Source organism: Artemia franciscana, chromosome 7 (assembly GCF_032884065.1).
Source record: "Artemia franciscana chromosome 7, ASM3288406v1, whole genome shotgun sequence".
NCBI lineage: Eukaryota > Metazoa > Arthropoda > Branchiopoda > Anostraca > Artemiidae > Artemia > Artemia franciscana.
This window is the reverse complement of record NC_088869.1, coordinates 57637295-57657788: the sequence shown is the minus strand read 5'-3', so window position 1 is coordinate 57657788 and position 20494 is coordinate 57637295. Positions and strand designations below refer to the sequence as shown.

At 35.8% G+C, this 20494-nt stretch overlaps 1 protein-coding gene across 1 annotated transcript; it reads right to left on the bottom strand.

Moving 5' to 3' along the window:
• Nucleotides 1-4566: 4566 nt before the first annotated feature.
• On the bottom strand, nucleotides 4567-12714 carry LOC136029523 (uncharacterized). The gene is made up of 2 exons (XM_065707975.1): nucleotides 12058-12714; nucleotides 4567-4840 (listed from the first exon to the last, which is right to left on the bottom strand). Exons 1-2 carry the CDS (start codon nucleotides 12661-12663, stop codon nucleotides 4649-4651), a joined length of 798 nt encoding a protein of 265 aa, XP_065564047.1. The 5' UTR covers nucleotides 12664-12714; the 3' UTR covers nucleotides 4567-4648.
• Nucleotides 12715-20494: the final 7780 nt, after the last annotated feature.

Sequence of the window (20494 nt, the reverse complement as noted above, 5' to 3'; positions counted from 1 at the left end):
GGTCCTTCTAAATATGAAGTTTCATGAAGATCCGATCACTCCTTCGTAAGTTAAAAATACGTCATTTTTTCTTATTTTTCAGAATTACCCCCCCCCCCCCCCCAATCGAGCGGATCCATTCCAATTATGTAAATCACGTATGCAAGACTTCTGCTTATTTTTCAACCAAGTTTCATCCCAATCCTTCCAATCTAAGCGTTTTCCATCATTTTAGGTTTCCCCATCCCAAACTTCCCCTAATGTCACCAGATCCGGTCAGGATTTAAAATAAGAGCTTCGAGACACGATATCCTTCTAAATATCAAATTTCATGGAGATCCAATCACCCATTCGTAAGTTAAAAACACCTCATTTTTTCTAATTTTTCAGAATTAACCCCCCCCCCCCCCAACTACCCCAAAGAGAGCGGATCCGTTCTGGTTATGTCAATCATGTATCTAGGACTCGTGCTTTTTTTCTACCAAGTTTCATCCCGATCCCTCCGCTCTAAGTGTTTTCAAAGTTTTAGGTTTCCCCCTCCCAACTCCCCCCCAATGTCACCAGATCCGGTCGGGTTTAAAATAAGAGCTCTGAGCCACGATATCCTTCTAAATATCAAATTTCATTTAGATCCGACCACCCGTTCGTAAGTTAAAAATACCTCATTTTTTTAATTGTTCAAAAATACACCCCCCCCCCAACTACCCCAAAGAGAGCGGATCTGTTCCGTTTATGTCAATCATCTATCTAGGACTTGTGTTTATTTTTCCCACCATGTTTCATCCCGATCCCTCCACTCTAAGTGTTTTCTAAGTTTTAGGTTTCCCCCTCCCAACTCCCCGCCCCCGTCACCAGATCCGGTCGGGATTTAAAATAAGAGCTCTAAGACACGATATCCTTCTAAACATCAAATTTCATTGAGATCCGATCACCCGTTCGTAAGTTGAAAATACCTCATTTTTTCTAATTTTTAAGAATTAATCCCCCTCCCCAACTACCCCAAAGAGAGCGAATCAGTTCCGATTATGTCAATCATGTATCTGGGACTTGCGCTTATTTTTCCCATCAAGTTTCATCCCGATCCCTCCACTCTAAGTGTTTTCCAAGATTCTAGGTTTCCCCCCTCCAACTCCCCCCAATGTCATCGGATCCGGTCGGGATTTAAAATAAGAGCTATGAGACACAATATCATTCCAAACATCAAATTTCATTAAGATCCAATCACCCGCTCATAAGTTAAAAATACTTCATTTTTTCTATTCTTTTCGAATTAACCGGCCCCGCACTCCCCCCCCCAGATGGTCAAATCGGGAAAACGACTATTTCTAATTTAATCTGGTCCGGTCCCTGATACGCTTGCCAAATTTCATCGTCCTAGCTTACCTGGAAGTGCCTAAAGTAGCAAAACCGGGACTTTAGGTTTCCCCCCTCCAACGCCCTCCAATGTCATCAGATCCGGTCGGGATTTAAAATAAGAGCTCTGAGACACAATATCATTCCAAACATCAAATTTCATTAAGATCCAATCACCTATAAGTTAAAAATACTTCATTTTTTCTGTTTTTGCGAATTAACCGGCCCCTCCACTCCCCCCCCCAGATGGTCAAATCGGGAAAACGACTATTTCTAATTTAATCTGGTCCGGTCCCTGATACGCTTGCCAAATTTCATCATCCTAGCTTACCTGGAAGTGCCTAAAGTAGCAAAACGGGGACCGACAGACAGACAGACCGACAGAATTGGCGATTGCTATATGTCACTTGGTTAATACCAAGTGCCATAAAAACATAACAACATAAATAACATAGCAGCACAACAACATACAACACAAGTAAATTACCTCAATTCAAAAAATGGCCAAAGAAGGTCAAAAACACCATAGGTCGTACAAGGTCGTATCAAAACTTGAAGGCTCTTGCGTTTTGAAAAATCTGTGACATTATATATATTCCATAGCAGAAACTAAGTACAAAAGTCTGACCTTTCATATAGTACAAAATTGAACTATCAAAATAAATTATGAAAGAAACAGAAAAATATCTTCAAACTTTACTATTGCTTAAAAACTGTGAGGAGCTTAATTAGTGTTTCAAGGGCGCATTAGAAAAAAGTTCTTTGTGTCTTAGAATATTGAAAAATAATTGTTACCGAGGAATCTCCTTGAGTGTATATTTTAGAAAGCTTGTAATTAATAAATAAAAATAAAAACACTCCATGCACAGATTTCTCGTTTAAAACCTTGATCGAAACTTTTCTTGCAGCCAAATCGTAAAACCTATATTTGCTCTTCTGTAAAATTCTGAAAAATAAGATATGTCTTTTTTTAGCACAATGAGTTAGCCTATTGGTCATGAGCCACATATTAAAATTTTTTTAATGTGATCATGAGCTACTATAAGTTTCAGTTGATCAGACAGAACAAGTTTTTGGTATTTTTAGGCCTTATTTCTGGGGGGTCTGAATCCTCAAGCTAGATTTATTTTATTTGATTCACTTAGTCTAGGGACTTACTACAAAATTTTCGGCCCATTTTTACCCCCTTCCCTGACGCTCTTGACTTACCACTGCAAGTTTAAAAATGATCGGGGACACTAAAACTTTCAACCCATTTCTGTCCCCTTTCCTGGCATTCTTCCCTTTCAAACAAAGTTTGAGGCACCCTTTTGACGTCCCAAATGTGAGCAGCTCTTGAAAAATTTACGCCAGTTAGATGAAAACGATTTTGGACCGTTTTCAGTCGCATATTTTGGGGTCTAATGCTCCAACCAACCATAAAAAGACCTTTTTTGGGGCACCACTCTCAGATGAACCAATTTTTCTTTTTAATTTTCATTGATGCATTAGGACAGAAGAACTTAAAGACAAAAGTTTCAGTCAAACCGAACTTCTTTTGCTATTGTTAGGGTGCACACACCCCAAAACTCAAAAATAATTTTTGTCTGTTCGGGTCTTCTTGATCCAGAGACATTTAGTTTAATTTTCAAGCCGTTCAAAAAATCGCAATTCTGACTCAATATGAGTATTTATCTGAAATTAGTAAGTCTAAGGATATAAGTGTATTTTCCTTCCAATCCAAGTTACAGGTGTAGGCTTGCTGCAAAATCGCATGTTCTAAGAAGAACATCAGCCCTTAGAGATTTGTTTCCCAAATTTATTTCACATTTAAAACAAGAGCTCCATACTTATGCAAGAAACTAATAAAATGGGACTTTACAGATTGTTTTGTAATTGCCAGGACCTGGGACTATAGACCATAGTTCACCAAAAGCAGCGCAATCGTATTCTGAGTGTATCAAACAGTTCGTGGTAACGAACTGTAGTAAGGAGCGACCCGGCTCAATAGTACCCAAAACTCTAAAAAATGGAATTTTGATACCAATAGCTATATCAAAAGAATCGCATTTTAATGCTGGTTTTAAATATATAAGTTTCATCAAGTTTAGTCTTACCCATCAAAAGTTACGAGCCTGAGAAAATTTGCGTTATTTTAGAAAATAGGGGGAAACACCCCCTAAAAGTCATAGAATCTTAACGAAAATCACACCATCAGATTCAGCGTATCAGAGAACCCTATTGTAGAAGTTTCAAGCTCCTATCTACAAAAATGTGGAATTTTGCATTTTTTGCCAGAAGGCAGATCACGGATGCGTGTTTATTTGTTTTTTTGTTTTTTTTGTTTTTTTTTTTCCCCAGGGGTGATCGTATCGACCCAGTTGTCCTAGAATGTTGCAAGAGGGCTCATTCTAACGGAAATGAAAAGTTCTAGTGCCCTTTTTAAGTGACCAAAAAAATTGGAGGGCACCTAGGCCCCCTCCCACGCTAATTATTTTCCCAAAGTCAACGGATCAAAATTCTGAGATAGCCATTTTATTCAGCGTAGTCGAAAAACCTTATAACTATGTCTTTGGGGACGACTTACTCCCCCACAGTCCCCGTGGGAGGGGCAACAAGTTACAAACTTTGACCTGTGCTTACATATAGTAATGGTTATTGGGAAGTATACAGGCGTTTTCAGGAGGATTTTTTTGGTTGGGGGAGGGGTTGAGAAGAGGGGGATATGCTGGGGGAACTTTCCATCGAGAATTTGTCATGGGAAAAGAAAACTTCCACGAAGGGAGAGCAGGATTTACTAGCATTATTTAAAAAAAAATTAAAAAATAAATGTGAAAAAGCTTTTTCAGCTGGAAGTAAGGAACAGCAATAAAACTTAAAACAAACAGAAATTACTACCCATATAAGGGGCTCACCTCCTTATATTACGCCCCGCTCCTTACGCTAAAGTTTTTTACTGTTTTAAAAAGAAGAATTGAGAGAAAGAGTCAAACTTTAGCGTAAAGAGCGGGGCGTTGATGAGGAAGCAGCCTCTTTCATATACGAAGTAATTTCTGTGCGTTTTAAGTTTTAATGTCGCTCCTTACTTTCAGTTAAAAAAACTCGTTTTTTTTTATTTAATAGATAAAAGCATGGGCGAAGCTAGTTCGTCTTGTTTCTCTAGTTTGACTTCTCTGCCTCTTGTTTTGTGGATTTAGCCAGCTTGATAACTGAATAAATAAAATACTACATACTCTTAGGCTTAAAATATTTGAATCATTTCCAAAATTTATTTTTCACTTAAAGTAAAAGCCACACAACTAATAAAATATTGTATGAAATTAATAAAATGGAATGATTAAGTTTTTTTCGTAATTTCCAAAAGCTGGGACATGATAGACTTTAGCTCATCAGAAGAAGCATATGAGCTAAATGGAGTCTCATCCTCGTCGTCACTTTCAGATAGTTGCTCCATCTCCTTGATTAAATCCTCAAAAGTTGTTTCTTCTCTTTTAGAATTTAATATAGTTTCTGCATTGTCTGATCTGGCCTAAAAAAAAAAAAGTTGTACTTTTTCTGTTTAGAAATGGGGTGCGTTTTCAGAAATTTTATCCTGTCTTTTTGTCAGGTAAGAGTTAGAGTAAATTTTTCTGACCTGGCCTGAAAAGCAATTACAATCGAAAAGTCAAACAAAAATAATAACAATAGAAACAACAAGTTTTTCAAATGAAAGTAAAGAGTAACGTTAAACTTATATGCTGTCTTAAATGTGAGGGAGGTTTTTACGCTCCCCTCCACTTTTCACGCCAAATTTTAGCTCTTGAATCGGGAAGTAAAGCACTTGGAATTACCCAGTAGTTATATTCATTGTATTCTAAAATATTTTCGGGAAGTACAAGTTGAATTTTATTGGGAAAAGCAGGGCGCTGGGACGGCGCTCTGGGACGACCCTCTCATATTTTGGATTGTTCCTTTCCGCTGTAAGTTCTAACTCTGCTCTTTATTTCCTTTTGAAAAAGAAGTGTTTTTGAATTTAATTTCTGTTTGTTATTAATATATTCAGTGTTCAAATCAGTGGCCTTCCTGCTTTTTAACGGACAAGTTGCACAGCTTCCCTCCCCCTTTTTGTGGCCCTCTCTATTTGTGCTGAGGTTTTATTTTCAAATCTAATATGTGACTTCGGGTAATTAAGTTGATTTATTTCATACTTAAATTATTAGATCTGAAATGTGCAACAACAATTCAGCGTTGAGTGTGTTGGAGCGGGTAGGGTTAAGGTGTGGTCACGTAAACGTTTGGGGGTTTAAAAATTAGGGATTTTAAAAAAGGACTGGATTTTTGGGGAGATTAAATGGAACGTAGATGAAAAAATGGGGCTATGAAAATATAGATATTCTTTGGGAGGGGCATCGAAAACTTTTTTAATTAGAAGGAATAGGGTATACCTAACATTTCATACGATCTTTGAAAAGTTTTGCCAAAATCCTTAAATAATCGTACGATATTGTTTGGGACATGCCTGCACGCGTGGAGAAAGGGGAAATCCCCGTAAGAATTTAGCCTTTGTCATAAATTAATAAATAAAAACTTTTGAAAAAGAAATTTTCTAAAGGAAAGTAAAGGCCATATTAAACAAGATCAGAAAAAATTGAAACCTGCAATAACTCAAACTCAAAAAGACTAGAAGTTTCTATTAAAGAACTAATTAAACCCAAAACGAACAACAATCAAATAAACAATCATAGCAAAAACATGCAACGGGTACTAATATAAATGAATAAGTAAATCTTAAAACGAATAAAGCTTTTATTTCAATGTATCTTTTTTTCATTTTCAGTGCTGAAATAACTCGAAAAAAATGTTTGTAATATAATTCGTTTTCAGTGAAGCACCTATGACGTTGTAGGTTTTAGACTTTTACAGTGAGGGAAGGGTGCAGCATCCAAAATCTTGTTTGTAGTGAAGCTATATTCGTCTTTAACAGTCTTGAAATAATAAAACTAAATAGTAATAACTAATAAAAACTAAAGAAATAATGAAACTAAAATGAATATTTGATATATAATTATGCTAATTTCTGAAAGCTCATCAGCTCAAAATTTAAATTTACTATAATTTTTAAGTTTATTTTCACTGTTGTAATAAGTACAAAAGAAAATACTTGTCATATAATTCGTTTTCAGTAAAACGTCAATGATGCAGTAGGTTTTAGTTTTTTAAATTGGGAGAAGGAGACAAACCCAAACTCTTGTTTCTAGAGATTTTTGTTTGTTTCAAGCTTGATTTGAATATTCAACTTAAGTTTTACTCGTTCTAAGATTTATTTATTTATTTATATTAGTACCTGTTGTATGTATTTTTGCTATGATTGTTTATTTAATTTCTGTTCGGTTAGGTTTCATTTATTTTTTAATAGTAATTTCTGGTCTTTTTGAGTTTGAGCTATTGCTTCTTCTGACCGGTTTCTTTTTCGTCTGATCTTAAGTTTAATATGGTTTTTAATATGGCCTAACCTGGCAATGTATTTCAGAGGCCAGATAGCACTCTTGCAAAACAGATGCTGAATTGCGGACCTTTGATTCATTGGACAAAGAACTGAGGATGGCATGTTATGACATGGCTCAATATAGCTCAAATTGATAACTGAACATTATGCAACTCGACCGTCTTTTACATAATAGCGCTAGGATGATCTGAAAATATTGTATCCTGAGACAAATGCAAGCAAAGTCTTGTTTTATCATGGATTTTCAAACAGTTCGTGGTAACGAACTGTAGTAAAGAGCGACCCGGCTCAATAGTAACCAAAAATCTAAAAATTGGAATTTTGATACCAATAGCTACATCAAAGAATTGCAATTTAATGCTGATTTTAAATTTATAAGTTTCATCAAGTTTAGTCTTACCCATCAAAAGTTACGAGCCTGAGAAAATTTGCGTTATTTTAGAAAATAGGAGGAAACGTCCCCTAGAAGTAATAGAATCTTAACGAAAATCACACCATCAGATTCAGCGTATCAGATAACCCTATTGTAGAAGTTTCAAGCTCATATCTACAAAAATGTGGAATTTTGTATTTTTTGCCAGAAGGCAGATCACGGATGCGTGTTTATTTGTTTTTTTTTCCAGGGGTGATCGTATCGACCCAGTTGTCCTATAATGTTGCAAGAGGGCTCATTCTAACGGAAATGAAAAGTTCTAGTCCCTTTTTAAGTGACCAAAAAAATTGGAGGGCACCTAGGCCCCCTCCCACGCTAATTATTTTACCAAAGTCAACGGATCAAAATTCTGAGATAGCCATTTTATTCAGCGTAGTCGAAAAACCTTATAACTATGTCTTTGGGGACGACTTACTCCCCCATAGTCCCCGTGGGAGGGGCAACAAGTTACAAACTTTGACCAGTGCTTACATATAGTAATGGTTATTGGGAAGTGTACAGGCGTTTTCAGGAGGTATTTTTTGGTTGGGGGGAGGGGTTGAGAGGAGGGGGATATGCTGGGGGAACTTTCCATCGATAATTTGTCGTGGGGGAAGAAAATTTCCATGAAGGGGGCGCAGGATTTACTAGCATTATGTAAAAAAAAACAATGAAAAAATAAATATGAAAAAAATTTTTCGGCTGGAAGTAAGGAACAGCATTAAAACTTAAAACAAACAGAAATTATTACCCATATGAGGGGCTCACTTCCTCCTAATACCTCGCTCTTTACGCTAAAGGATTTTTAGTAATTTCAACTATTTATTCTACGGCTGTTGTGATTCAGGGGTCATTCTTAATGAATTGGGACAAAATTTAAGCTTTAGTGTAAAGAGCAAGGTACTGACGAGGGGGCGAACCCCCTCATATATGTAATAAAAATATGAGAATACAAAAGTTCTTTACGTAAGCTAATTTATAAGTTACGTAAATATTTTACTAATAAAAAGATTCGTAAAAAATTAAAAGTTCTAGTTGCCTTTTTAATTAGCCAAAAAATCGGAGGGCAACTAGGCTTTCTCCCCCGCTCTTTTTTTTCTCAAAATCATTCGATCAAAATTATGAGAAAGCTATTTAGCCAAAAAAAATAAAAAAAATGCAAATTTCGTTTTAACTATTCCTCTGCGGAGAGCCAAAATCAAAACATACATTGATTCAAAAACGTTCAGAAATTAAATAAAAAAAACAAGTTTTTTTAACTGAAAGTAAGGAGCAACATTAAAACTTAAAACGAACAGAAATTACTTCGTATATGAAAGAGGCTGCTTCCTCATCAACGCCCCGCTCTTTACGCTAAAGTTTTTTACTGTTTTAAAAAGTAGAGTTTAGAGAAAGAGTCAAACTTTAGCGTAAAGAGCGGGGCGTTGAGGAGGAAGCAGCCTCTTTCATATACGAAGTAATTTCTGTTCGTTTTAAGTTTTAATGTCGCTCCTTACTTTCAGTTAAAAAAAAAACTTTTTTTTTATTTAATTCAGGCAAGCAGAGCCAAGTGAAAACAGCTTTTCGTTCATTTGAAAAAAAAAAGTTTGAATGCACCTGATTTTCTTTTTGAGTCTTAAAAACACCAGCGGAGGCTGAAACTGCCAGAAAAAGTAAAAAAGCACGGGCAGTGGTGCTTTTGTCGAACTTGGAATCAATTTTAAGTTACCAGGTAACTTAAATTTAAAACAGTAGAACTTGGGGTCGTTTTCCAGAAATGTCTTTTAAAAAATCTAAAAAGTAAAAAAGTAAAAGTTTTTTAGTACTTTTGAAAAAAAGCTTCTTATTGTTCCAATTAAACGAACATAGTGTTTTGGGAGTTGTTTTTAAAGAATTGGGACATAATTGTACTTTAGCGTAAAGAGCGACGTGATTTGGAGGAGTCAACCCCCTTCTATAAGTAATAATTTCTGTTCGTTTTAAGTTTTAATGTTGCTCCTTACTTCCAGTTAAGAAAACTTACTTTTTATTTAATGTCTGATCTTTTTTAAATAATTCCAGGAAATCTGGCTACTCCTCTACGGGAAGATCCCTCCTCCCAATGAGTCCAATAGACAATTCAATCCTGGTGAAATTTTACCCCGGACAATAACACTTCAGTAATTTCGTATTGGAATTCAGGCAAACATCTCCAGTGTAAAATTTTCCCTGAAAATAACCCCCTGGTAACTTCCCTCCCCTTGGAAAATTATCCCCGTAGAAAATCCCACCAGCAGATTATTATACCTCCTCCCCCGAAAAATGTATTCATAATTGCCAATAACAAATAATGTACGCAATCAATGGACAAATTTTGTAACTTAAAGAACTTTCTCTAGGGGCTGTGGAAGGGTTATGATATCCCCAAAGGCATAGTTATTCGGCCTTTCAACTATGCTGAACAAAAAAGCTATCTCAAAATTTTGATAGGATGACTTTGAGAAAAAAGGGGCGTGGAAGAGGGCCTAGTTGCCCTCCAGTTTTTTCGGTCACTTAAAAAGGGCACTAGAACTTTTGATTTCCGTTCGAATGAGCCCTCTCGCGATATTCTAGGACCACTGGGTCGATACGATCACCTCTAGGAAAAAAAAATACGCATCCGCGATCTTTCTTCTGGCAAAAAATACAAAATTCCATATTTTTCCAGATAAGAGCTTGATACCTCTACAGTAGGGTTCTCTGCTACGCTGAATCTGATGTTATGATTTTCATCGAGATTCTATGACTTAGGGGGTGTTTTCCCCTTTTTTTCAAAAATCAGGCAAGTTTTCTCAGGTCCGCAACCTCTGATGGGTGAAATTAAACTTAAAGAAACATATATATTTGAAATCAGCATAAAACTCCAATTCTTTTGATAAATCTATTAGTATCACAATTCCGTGTTTTAGAGTTTTGGTTACTATTGAGTCGGGCCGCTCCTTACTTGCAGTTCGTTACCACGAACTGTTTGATCTGATCACAACTTTCAATTCAAGATTTTACAAATTAATTATTACAAAACTATTTATACTAATTATTTGAAATATTAATGTACAAGAATGTACAACAGTAACTTACAAAATTATTTCAAAATTCCAAGAAAATAATTCATGGTAATCAATACAATTTTTCTCGAAACTTATTAGTTTCCCCGTCTATCTAGATTAAATCTTTTTTTCAATTGAATAAATATGGAAAGTCCTTGGAATCTGTCAGATCCAAATTCTAATCAGGCATAACATTCTCACCTTCCTGGTTCCTGTCTCTGACAAACTTTTTCTTTAAAAAAAGGGATTCAAAATTTAGTTTTTTTGCATAATTTGGAGTCGTTTTCCGGAAATCTCTTTAAAAAAAAATCTAAGTAGCTCTCGATTGAAATGTTCGCAAGATCCTAAAATCAAAAACGAATGATTAGCCTACCATTCTTTGAAGGCTTATTTAGTAATTATTTTATGTTAAATGTAAAATTTGTCATAACTTCAAGCTCTTGCCCTGATGGCTACAGGAACCGCTCTAATTTAGGTGATATATCTTTTCAGATTTTGACCTTCTCGGCGTCTGATCATTTGTAAGCGTTAAAAAGGGCACTAAAACTTATTGTTTCTGTTCAACCGGGACTCCTCCTGAAGTTCCATGACTCTGGCTCAATATAATCATTCCTTTAAAAAAAGAAAAAGAAAAAGGCATGGAGCTTTGACATGAAATTTCGTGTTTTCGTAGTTAAGGGACTTCAAAACTCAGTCCTCTGTTTCTTGGAGGTTCCAGATTTTATTGGTGAAATTTCGATAAAAACCGGATCACTTAAACTTCATAAAATTTCTGAATTTCCAGTTTTTACAGTTTCAATTACTATTGTCATTCGCTATTTGCGATTAGATACAACGAACTGCATTAAAAAAAACTCCCTAAACAAGTTTTTGATACAAATGCTGTAAAATATCGCATACTGAGAACACTGTAACTATAAACTGAAGTGAGAACACTTCAACTATAAAATGCGGTTTGAATACGGAGTACTATAACATATCACAGATTTTATAAAGCATTCGCAAAGCCTTACCAATTAAATGAAATATATTAACAGCGGATAAAATAGTTAATCAAGACAGTGAAAAATAAAATAGAAATTGCCCAAAACTGTTATACCTTTTTTTCCATGGTCTTTTTTTTTTAGCCTACTGTCTTGATTAGAAATTTTATCCGTGACTTATGTGTTGAAGTTTACAGATGAGATCATGAGAAAGAGTAAAGAGCAATGGGTCTGGTTACCACGGTACATTTCGAACGTTAACAAAATAAATAAAACAGCTTTTTGCAATAAATGATGCACCTAAAAAAAGCTGTTTACAGTCTTCAAATCCTTTTATGGTGAAACAAACAGATTTAGTAAAAAATAGAAAAACAGAAAAGGTAGAATTTGCTAGTTCCCAACTCTACTCATGACCTAGAAGAATGAAATATCGAACACCTTTCAACAGCTTATGAGCTATAAGGTTCTAAAAGTAAATTATAGTGGGCAAGTATTTTTGACAATAACGAAATGTCTATTCCTCATTTCGGGTGATTATAAAGGCTAATGTATCTTTTTTGAAGGGGGAGGGAGGGCTGAAGCTCCAAATAGGGCAACTTCTGGAAACTTCCTTTAGATCAGTATAGAAAGGGATTTTCACTATCTTCATTACATTCATCTGTATATCTTCACAAAGATAGAGGGAATAGAGGTCAAAGACCAATATTTTTTAATGAGCTCTCAGCCCCCCACTCTTTCCTCAAAATTTAGGAATTATCAACTGAAAAATTATTTATGGCATTTCTAACATGGTATTATATTAAAAAGGGTAATTAACCATACCTTTTGCTCTTCAGGCTGTTCGATTTTAGCCGACTCTGCTGCAAGATCGATGTTGATAAAGTCTTTCCAAGGTGAATCTTTGGAGCTAAGGGGCGTATCGTCACTCTCTGGTATTCCTACTGTGGGCTTAGGAGCTCCTGGAATGATTTGTTTCCAATCGTTAGACTGTAGATGACCGTCCCCATTCAACTCCGGCTCTTCGCTGACGACATCCATCTTTGTATCAAGGCGTGGTTCCAATCGAGGATCAATTTCAATATTTTTTGTATTGACATTCTCCGGTCTAAATGCTTCCCTAGGATCCAATGGGGAGGGCTCAAAATCAGTGTTTTCCTTCAATAAAGATAATAGCTCTTTTCCTTCAGCCTCTTTTTCAGCAGTGGGGAGTTTTGCGTCGGACATATATGTGTTATATCCTCGTTCCTCTATTTGCTCAGATTCTTGAATGGAGCTTTCGCTGTCTATATATAAGTATGATGGTCTCTTCTGGGGCTTCCATACCAAGTTCCCCTCGTTATTCCGATTCTTCGACATGCTTTCGTCTTCGAATGGCAAACCCATGACGATAGATGTGAAAATAAATGCCACAGATAAGTAAGAAATCATTTTCTATTGTATTGGTTTCCCCACTGACTACTTGACTAGTCTGTAATGATTTCTACCGCTTTAAATAAAACCAAAAATTTGCTAATTTCTTATCTAAGCAGTTTAAGTGCAATTTAGCATTATAAAAGTAAATCGCTTGGAACCATGCAGAATCATGATTTAAAGTAAAACTTGCAAACGCAAGATCGGTTTTTATTCTTTATTTTCTTTATTATTTTTTTCTTGCAGGGTCTCACTTTTATAATACCTTATTTTAGCAAGATTAAAAAGTAGAACAGCATGATGCATTATATGCTTTTCCTGTTGAAGGTCTGAAAAGATATTCAGAAATTCTGAATCAAAGTTTTTGCGCGTTCCGTTTGTCGGGTATGCGTTAATTGGGTTTGAGGTGAACTTGGTCAGAAAAGTACTGGGGTAAAGTTTTACAAGTTATTGAGTAGAGAAGAGTACCTTACTAGTTGACGAGAACTAGAAGCTGCTCCACCCCACCCAGCATTCATTATTTCACCAACAGAAATCCTCCATAAGACACGGTCATGTGCAACGGCTTCGACGCGGTAGAGCTAATCTCTGTCCCAGAGCTGACTGAAAAGTATATAGCAGTATAGGGGTCAGTTTGTGTAGGTCAAATTTTGCATGGGATGCATTTTTGGCTGAAGAGCTTGGGCCTGTGTTTTCGTTCGTAATGAATTGTGGAAAGTGGTGTTTTGCCGATTTGCTTAGGTAGGAGGGCAATAATGAGTAAGGCCCCCCTAGAAAATTCTTTTTCCTGTACAAAAATAAGTAAAAACAAATAAGGATAAGTCCTGACCAATATTGATAAACTTGCTTTCTAGCAGACAGTTTATCTCCGCCCACCAAAGAAAAATCCTTAGCCATTACAGTCATTTTATTTCGAAGGATCCTGATTTTTTTTTTTTTTTTTTTATTCAGAAATTTCTGTTTAACCTTAATATATATTAATTCAAATAGTTTTTTTTTTGCAAAAGAAGTTCTTCAAAGAAAAATAAAGAGCTCCATTAAGCCAAAAAAGTCAAATAATCTTACAAGCGTAGAACTACCACAAATCTCTATTTATAAATAACTCAAAATGAACAGAAATTACAAAAAATAACGGAGTCAAACTCAAAACGAGAAAAATTAACATGAGCGGGCTAATGATCCCCATGCCTTCAGAAGACAAGACCATAATATGCACTTTACTGGAAAAAAAAACGTTCTAAATGATTTCACTTTTTTAATTTCATAAATCAAAAAATAACAAAACTATAAGGAAGAAATATCAGTAAATGTCAATTAAAATCACACTCCATGTTCATCTTTTTTTTCAGTAAAACGCGCATTATGTTGTGGTCTTGAGAGGGCATGGGGGCTACTAGCCGACTTCCAATCAAATGAGCTCCATTCGATCCAAAGTTTATGCGACCATCTGTTCCATAAAGACCTTGTTTTCCCCGGGGCATAACTTACAACCCTTTTCCATGGGTCCGGGGGATTGTGTCCACCCTAAAGACATAGTTATGTAATTTTTGAATTATTGATAACAAAATGGCTATCTAACAATTTCAGCTGAATGTTTTTCGGGAAAAGAGGATGTTAGGGAGGGGAAAGAGCTAGTATATCTCCATAATGTTTGACTCTTAAAAGGGACCTATAACTATACATTTTCAATCAAATGAGCCTCTTCTAAAGTTCAGACGACCAACTCTTACATAAAAAAACTTATATGCCCCTGAGGTACTCCTTACAACCCTTACCCATAGACCCTGGGGAATTCTGTCAACTCCAAAGACCTTATTATGTGATCTTTGGACTATTTTTGAACAAATGGCTATCATTGAATTTCTATCAGATGCGTTTGTTGAAAATACCATGAGAGGCGAGGGTGGCTGCCCCCGATCACTTTGACTATTAAAAAGAGCACTGGGACATGATTTCCATATCAATGAGCCTCCTCTGGATTTTATATGATAACCCTTTCCATAAAAAAACTTACATGCCCTCGGGGCATAACTTACAACCCTTGGGCTAAGGTCTCTGGGGGGAGTTCATCCTATTTCAAAATTTTGATTAGATGTGTTTTGGAAATTGAGGAGCGTGGGGGAGGGCTTCTTGCCCTCCATTCATTTTTGACTATTAAAAACGACACTAGGCCTTTCAATTTTCAATCGAATGAGCCTTTTTTGAAGTTTCTACGACTTCGTGTTCATATCAAAATTTTTATCAGATACATTTCGGGAAAATACGAGGTGTGGGGGGTATCCACCCTCTGATTACTTTGGATATTAAACAGGGCACTAGAACTTCTGATTAATAATTGAATGAACCCCCTCCGAAGTGTATACGACCACGCTTTCTATAAAAACCTTATATACCCCCAGGGCATAACTTGCATAACAACCCTTGCCCTGAGAACTGAGGGGAGGTTGTTAAACTCAATGACACAATTTCCAAATCTGTTAACTACGTTTGACTCATTCTCTCCACTACTTTTTAAAACGTTAAAAACTTTAGCGTAAAGAGCGGGGTGTTGAAGAGGGAACAGCCCCTGTCATATACGGAGTAATTGTGTTGCGGAGCAACACTGCTGCTTTCGTAGTTTTTTTTGTTTTTTTTTTTTTTTTTTTTTTCACCGTGATCAGCGACCTGTAGCTCCGAGGTGGTAAGAGTTAAAAATTTGAGATTTTTCAGAGGGAAGGGAAACGTGAAACAGAGTAAAAAACTTCCAGAGAAGTTCCAAAAATTTCTAACAGTTTTCCATAAAAAAAAATAAAACCGTTTTTTTCTTAGACACTCTGCGTTCGATGTTTGGCGTCAAGTTAAGACGACCCTAGCTTAGGAAATAAACTTGTTAGAAATACAGTTATGCTGAACTCATGTAGAACTTTCATTTGTCTCTTCGAGAACCGGAGCACAAAATTCCGTAGCTCTTACAGATTTCCCGGAAATAATTCTGGAAAAGTCCATCTCGTTCCGATTTTTTTTTGGAATTTTCTCAAATTTTCGATTTTGATGTTTCTTATATTTTTATCGAGTAGTGCTATGAAAAGTATGCAAGAAGAAGTGAAGTGTTCTATATACCAAGTTGCTTCGTTCTCTAAGAAATAATTTCCGAAGTTTCGACGTTCTAGAGGTAACTTCTGTTCTGGACCAGCTAGAATTTTTTTTCCAACGCGGTTCGACAGGTCTCGATCTCCTAACAACTGTAGCTTACAATAGTTTCTCCGAAATAAAATTCCTTCTTTGGGTTTTTCTATTTGGAAGTTTTGTCAAGCCCTCGGGGCAATTTAAATTTTTTGGTGAATTTGATTTGTTTTATATTTTCCTAGCTTAGACCATCAAAAGTTAAGCAGAAAACTATAAGACGTTATTTCCATATCTCTTTCAGATTTCCCGGAAATAATTCCCGAAATGTGCGTCTCGAAACATAATACTTCGAATTGGCGTCACTGTTGCTCCGCAACTGTGTCCCGTAGGGCACAGTTGCACGTGTTGCTCCGCAACTGTGCCCTAAGGAACAGGGCACAGTTGCTGCAACACTTCCCGTTGCACAGGCAACGGAGGTCTAGTTTCTGTTCGTTTTAAGCTTTTACATCGCTCCTTACTTTCAGTTAAAAAAACTTGTTTTTTTTATTTAATTTCTGAACATTTTTGAATTAATGCATGTTTTGATTTTGGCTCTCCGCACAGGTATAATTAAAACGAAATTTGCATATTTTTTTTTTGGCTAAATGGCTTTCTCATAGTTTTGATCGGATAATTTTTAGAAAAAAAGGAGCGGGGTAGGAGGCCTAGTTACCCGCCAATTTTTGGCTACTTAAAAAGGCAACTAGAACTTTTAATTTTTTACGAACGTTTTATTAGTAAAAATATACGTAACTTACGAATTAACTTACATAACGAACTTCTATAATCGTATGTTTTTACTATTTATATGAGGGGGTTCGCCGCCTCGTCAATACCTCGCTCTTCACACTAAAGCTTAAATTTTGTCCCAATTCCTTAAGAATGACCCCTGAATCACAAAGGCCATAGAATAAATAGTTGAAATTACTAAAAATACTTTAGCGTAAAGAGCGAGGTATTAGGAGGAAGTGAACCCCTCACATGCGTAATAATTTCTGTTCGTTTTAAGTTTTAATGCTACTCCTTACTTTCAGCCGAAAAAAGTTTTTCATATTTATTTTTCTTTTTTTTAAATACTGGAAAATTCTGCGCCCCTTCATGGAAATTCTCTTCCCCCATGGCAAATTCCTCCATGGAAAGCTCCTCCCACATAACCCCTCCCCCCCCCCAACCAAAATGTTCACCTGATAACGTCTGTACGCTTCCCAATAACCATTGCTGTATGTAAACACTGGTCAAAGTTTGTAACCTGCAGCCCCTCCCACGGGGACTGTGGGGGAGTAAGTTATCCCCAAAGACAGAGTTATTAGGTTTTTTGACTATGTTGAATAAAATGGCTATCTCAGAATTTTGACCCGGTGACTTTGGGAAAAAATGAGCGTGGGAGGGGGCCTAGATGCCCTCCAATTTTTGGTCACTTAAAAAGGGCACTAAAACTTTTAATTTCCGTCAGAATGAACCCTTGTGCGACATTCTAGGACCAATGGGTCGATACGATTACCCCTGAAAAAAAAATACTAAACACGCATCCGTGATCTGTCTTGTGGCAAAAAATACAAAAATAAAAAGGACATTAGAACTTTTAATCTCCGTCAGAATGAGCCCTTTTGTGACATTCTAGGACCACTGGGTCGATACTATCACCCCTGGAAAAAACAACTAAACACAAGTCCATGATCTGTCTTGTGGCAAAAAATACAAATTTCCATATTTTTGTAGATAGGAGCGTGAAACTTCTACTGTGGGGTTCTCTGATTCGCTGAATATGATGGTGTGATTTTCGTTAAGATTCTATAACTTTTAAGGGGTGTTTCCGTATTTTCTAAAATAAGGCTAATTTTCTCAGGCTCGTTACTTTTGATGGGTAAAACTAAACTTGATAAAACTTGTATATTTAAAATCCATATAAAAACGTTTTTGTTTTTATGCAACTATTGGTATAAAAATTCCGTTTTTTAGGGTTTCGGTTACTATTGAGCCGGGTCGCTCCTTACTACAGTTTGTTACCACGAACTGGTTGACATGACTATTTCTGCTATTTCTGCTATAAAAATTTGAAAGGGAGGGAAAGATGGATTTCAAATGTTTTTTTTTTTTTAAATAAAAGAGCCATTTATTGAAATTTGGAGGTGAGGTTTTTCAATGGGACTACATAAAATGTGTTTTTCGAAATATAGAGGCAACGACTCCTGCCTACCCCCCTTGATACGTGCCGCTCTTGATAGCGAAATAAAGTCACCCGACAAAAGAAATTTACCTGTCAAAAGCTACGAAAAAGTTACGTCTTTATGCCTTGGAAACTATGATTTTTTTTACCTGTTCACCTGGCATTCATTCACTAGTATCCAATGAGAATAGTCAAAGATTTTTTGAACTTTTTTGCTAATCGTGGCTAATGGTGAGTGTCTCACCTTTTGTGTTGGGTTTCAATTCATTTATTTTGTTTTTTATTGAATTTGATTTATCGTCCAATTTTGGCTTTTATTGTTTTTTTTTATTGGTTGGTTTTTAATGTTGACTCTACGTTGTTTGGTTTTCTTTGTCGTAACAGTTTTTTTGGCATTCTCCTTGAAATTTTCTGTTCACGCTGAAGAAGGGAAGCGGTTGGTCTCCCGAAACATTTGCTTTGTTTGTCAGTATTTTCGTTGGGCTTAAAAAACCAATGTTTCTTCAGTTTTTCTTTATGATTTTTTTTAAATTTAGTATTTTTGCCAAACACATATTTAGAAACACATTTATTTAACGAAATTCGCTCGTTTACATTTAATCAAAACTCTGAATGTCTCTGTTCATCAAATACAGAAATAGTAATTGCTTCAAGTTTTTCATATCAAAGTTGGTTTCATCTTAGTATGAAGGCCAAAAAAGGCTTTCCTTGCGCACACGAATGTACATGAATAAAAATCAAAAAGGTAAAAGTATATTTTTTATTTTCATCCGCCCCCCTCCACTGTGAAATTTGTATAGTAAAACCTTTAATTTTTTGGATTGACGAAGTGGAAATATTAGGCCTGTTTTTACTATCTCTACAACTAAGCGTCTCTAACAATTTTACTAACAAATGTGTTTTCGTGAGCTAATAAGTCACTATTTCAAAAAATTGTTAGATAACTTATCTAACAAATCAAAACGCTGTTCAAGAATTGTTTGACGGGTTTTGAACGCAAAATTTGAAGAGTAAATGCGATTCCCATTGTTTCATCAGTTACTAACAACTTACTTTTACCTCATGTAGTCAAATTTCGACCAAAATAGTTTCTACTAATTGTTAGTGCTGACATAATATTTCCAGAGGATTATGTAAGTTATGAGATTTGTCTAGTGTTTACATATAGTATTTGTTTGGTAGTAAACAGACATTTTTGGGGGAGAGTGAATACTATGTGGGGAAATTTTCTGCGAAGCGGATTTTTTAAGGCGAGAATTTTTCATAGGGAGGATTTTTCCAGGGAAGAACTTTCAAAGGGAAACTATACACGTGGGAATTTACCAGAATTCTTACAAAAAATTATTTAATTTACTTTCTCTTTACCAATTCAATTTTATGTGTGGAGATATTCCGGGAAAATTACCCAGGGAAAATTTTCAAAAAAGTTTAGATAGTCTGGAGGGTTTTACCGTGGGGGAATTTTCTGCGGGAGGGTATCTCCACGAAATAATTTCACGTGGAAAAAGCTTTCTATTGAGACATTGGAAGGGTAGAATTCGAGAAAAAAATTTAAGGGAGGGAGGATCTCCGGCATGGCTTGAAAAACGATTAGAAATATAAAAAACTCTGTTTTCAAAAAAAGTAGGCTAAAAATAATTTTCTTTTGGAGACTTTTCAGCAGGAATGGAATTGTCTGTGGGATGGGGGATCTTACACAGGAGGAATTCTCTAAGGAGAAATTTTCTGGAGGATTTTCCATGGAGAGACAAGGCAGATTTTCTGGCATTATTTGAAAAACTATCAGGAATTAAGTAAAAAAACTATTTTTTTCAACTTCAAGTAAGGAGTAATATCAAAACTTAAAACAAACGGAAATTATCTTGTATATTAGGACAAATACCCCTCCTCAATACTTCGCTGACAAGTTGTTGATTTGAATAGCCAAAAATAGCCGGTGGCTTAGTTTTCTTTACCCTGAGCCCGAGTAATTCCAAATCAGGGTTTTCGTAATGCTCGTTCATGTAATAGAATTTTTTTTGCATTTTATTCACAATTTGGAAAAAAAAAATTGCGAAAAAAACACTCTTTTTGTTAAGATACAAATTTTGTTATTGAATTGTTGCCAAACCCTAAAGTTAATCTGAACAAAAAACTGATCAGAAATATTAAAATTGATGTATCGATAATCGAATATCGAAAGTAAAGATATCAATATATCGTTTAATTAAATTATCGCCCAGCATTATCTGACTGCTTATAAATGGGCACGGAATTCCTGTGTTGCTTAGAATCACTTTTCTGTTAATAGGCAGCGCGGTGGCAGAGCACACCTGGCACTTTGACGATAAATTACATCATTCAAGTTTTGTTAAGGAAAAAATCTCTCAGCGATTGTTTATTGCGCTCCCTGGCATTGTGCGCCCTTAAGCCCGGGCTTAGTCGGTCTATTGGTAAGTCTGGCGTGGTTATCCCTTGGGGATGTTTTCTAGATTTTTCTAAATAAAAATTAAATCTCTGCTTGCCTTTTTCTTAAAAGTATCCTAAATTACATCTAAA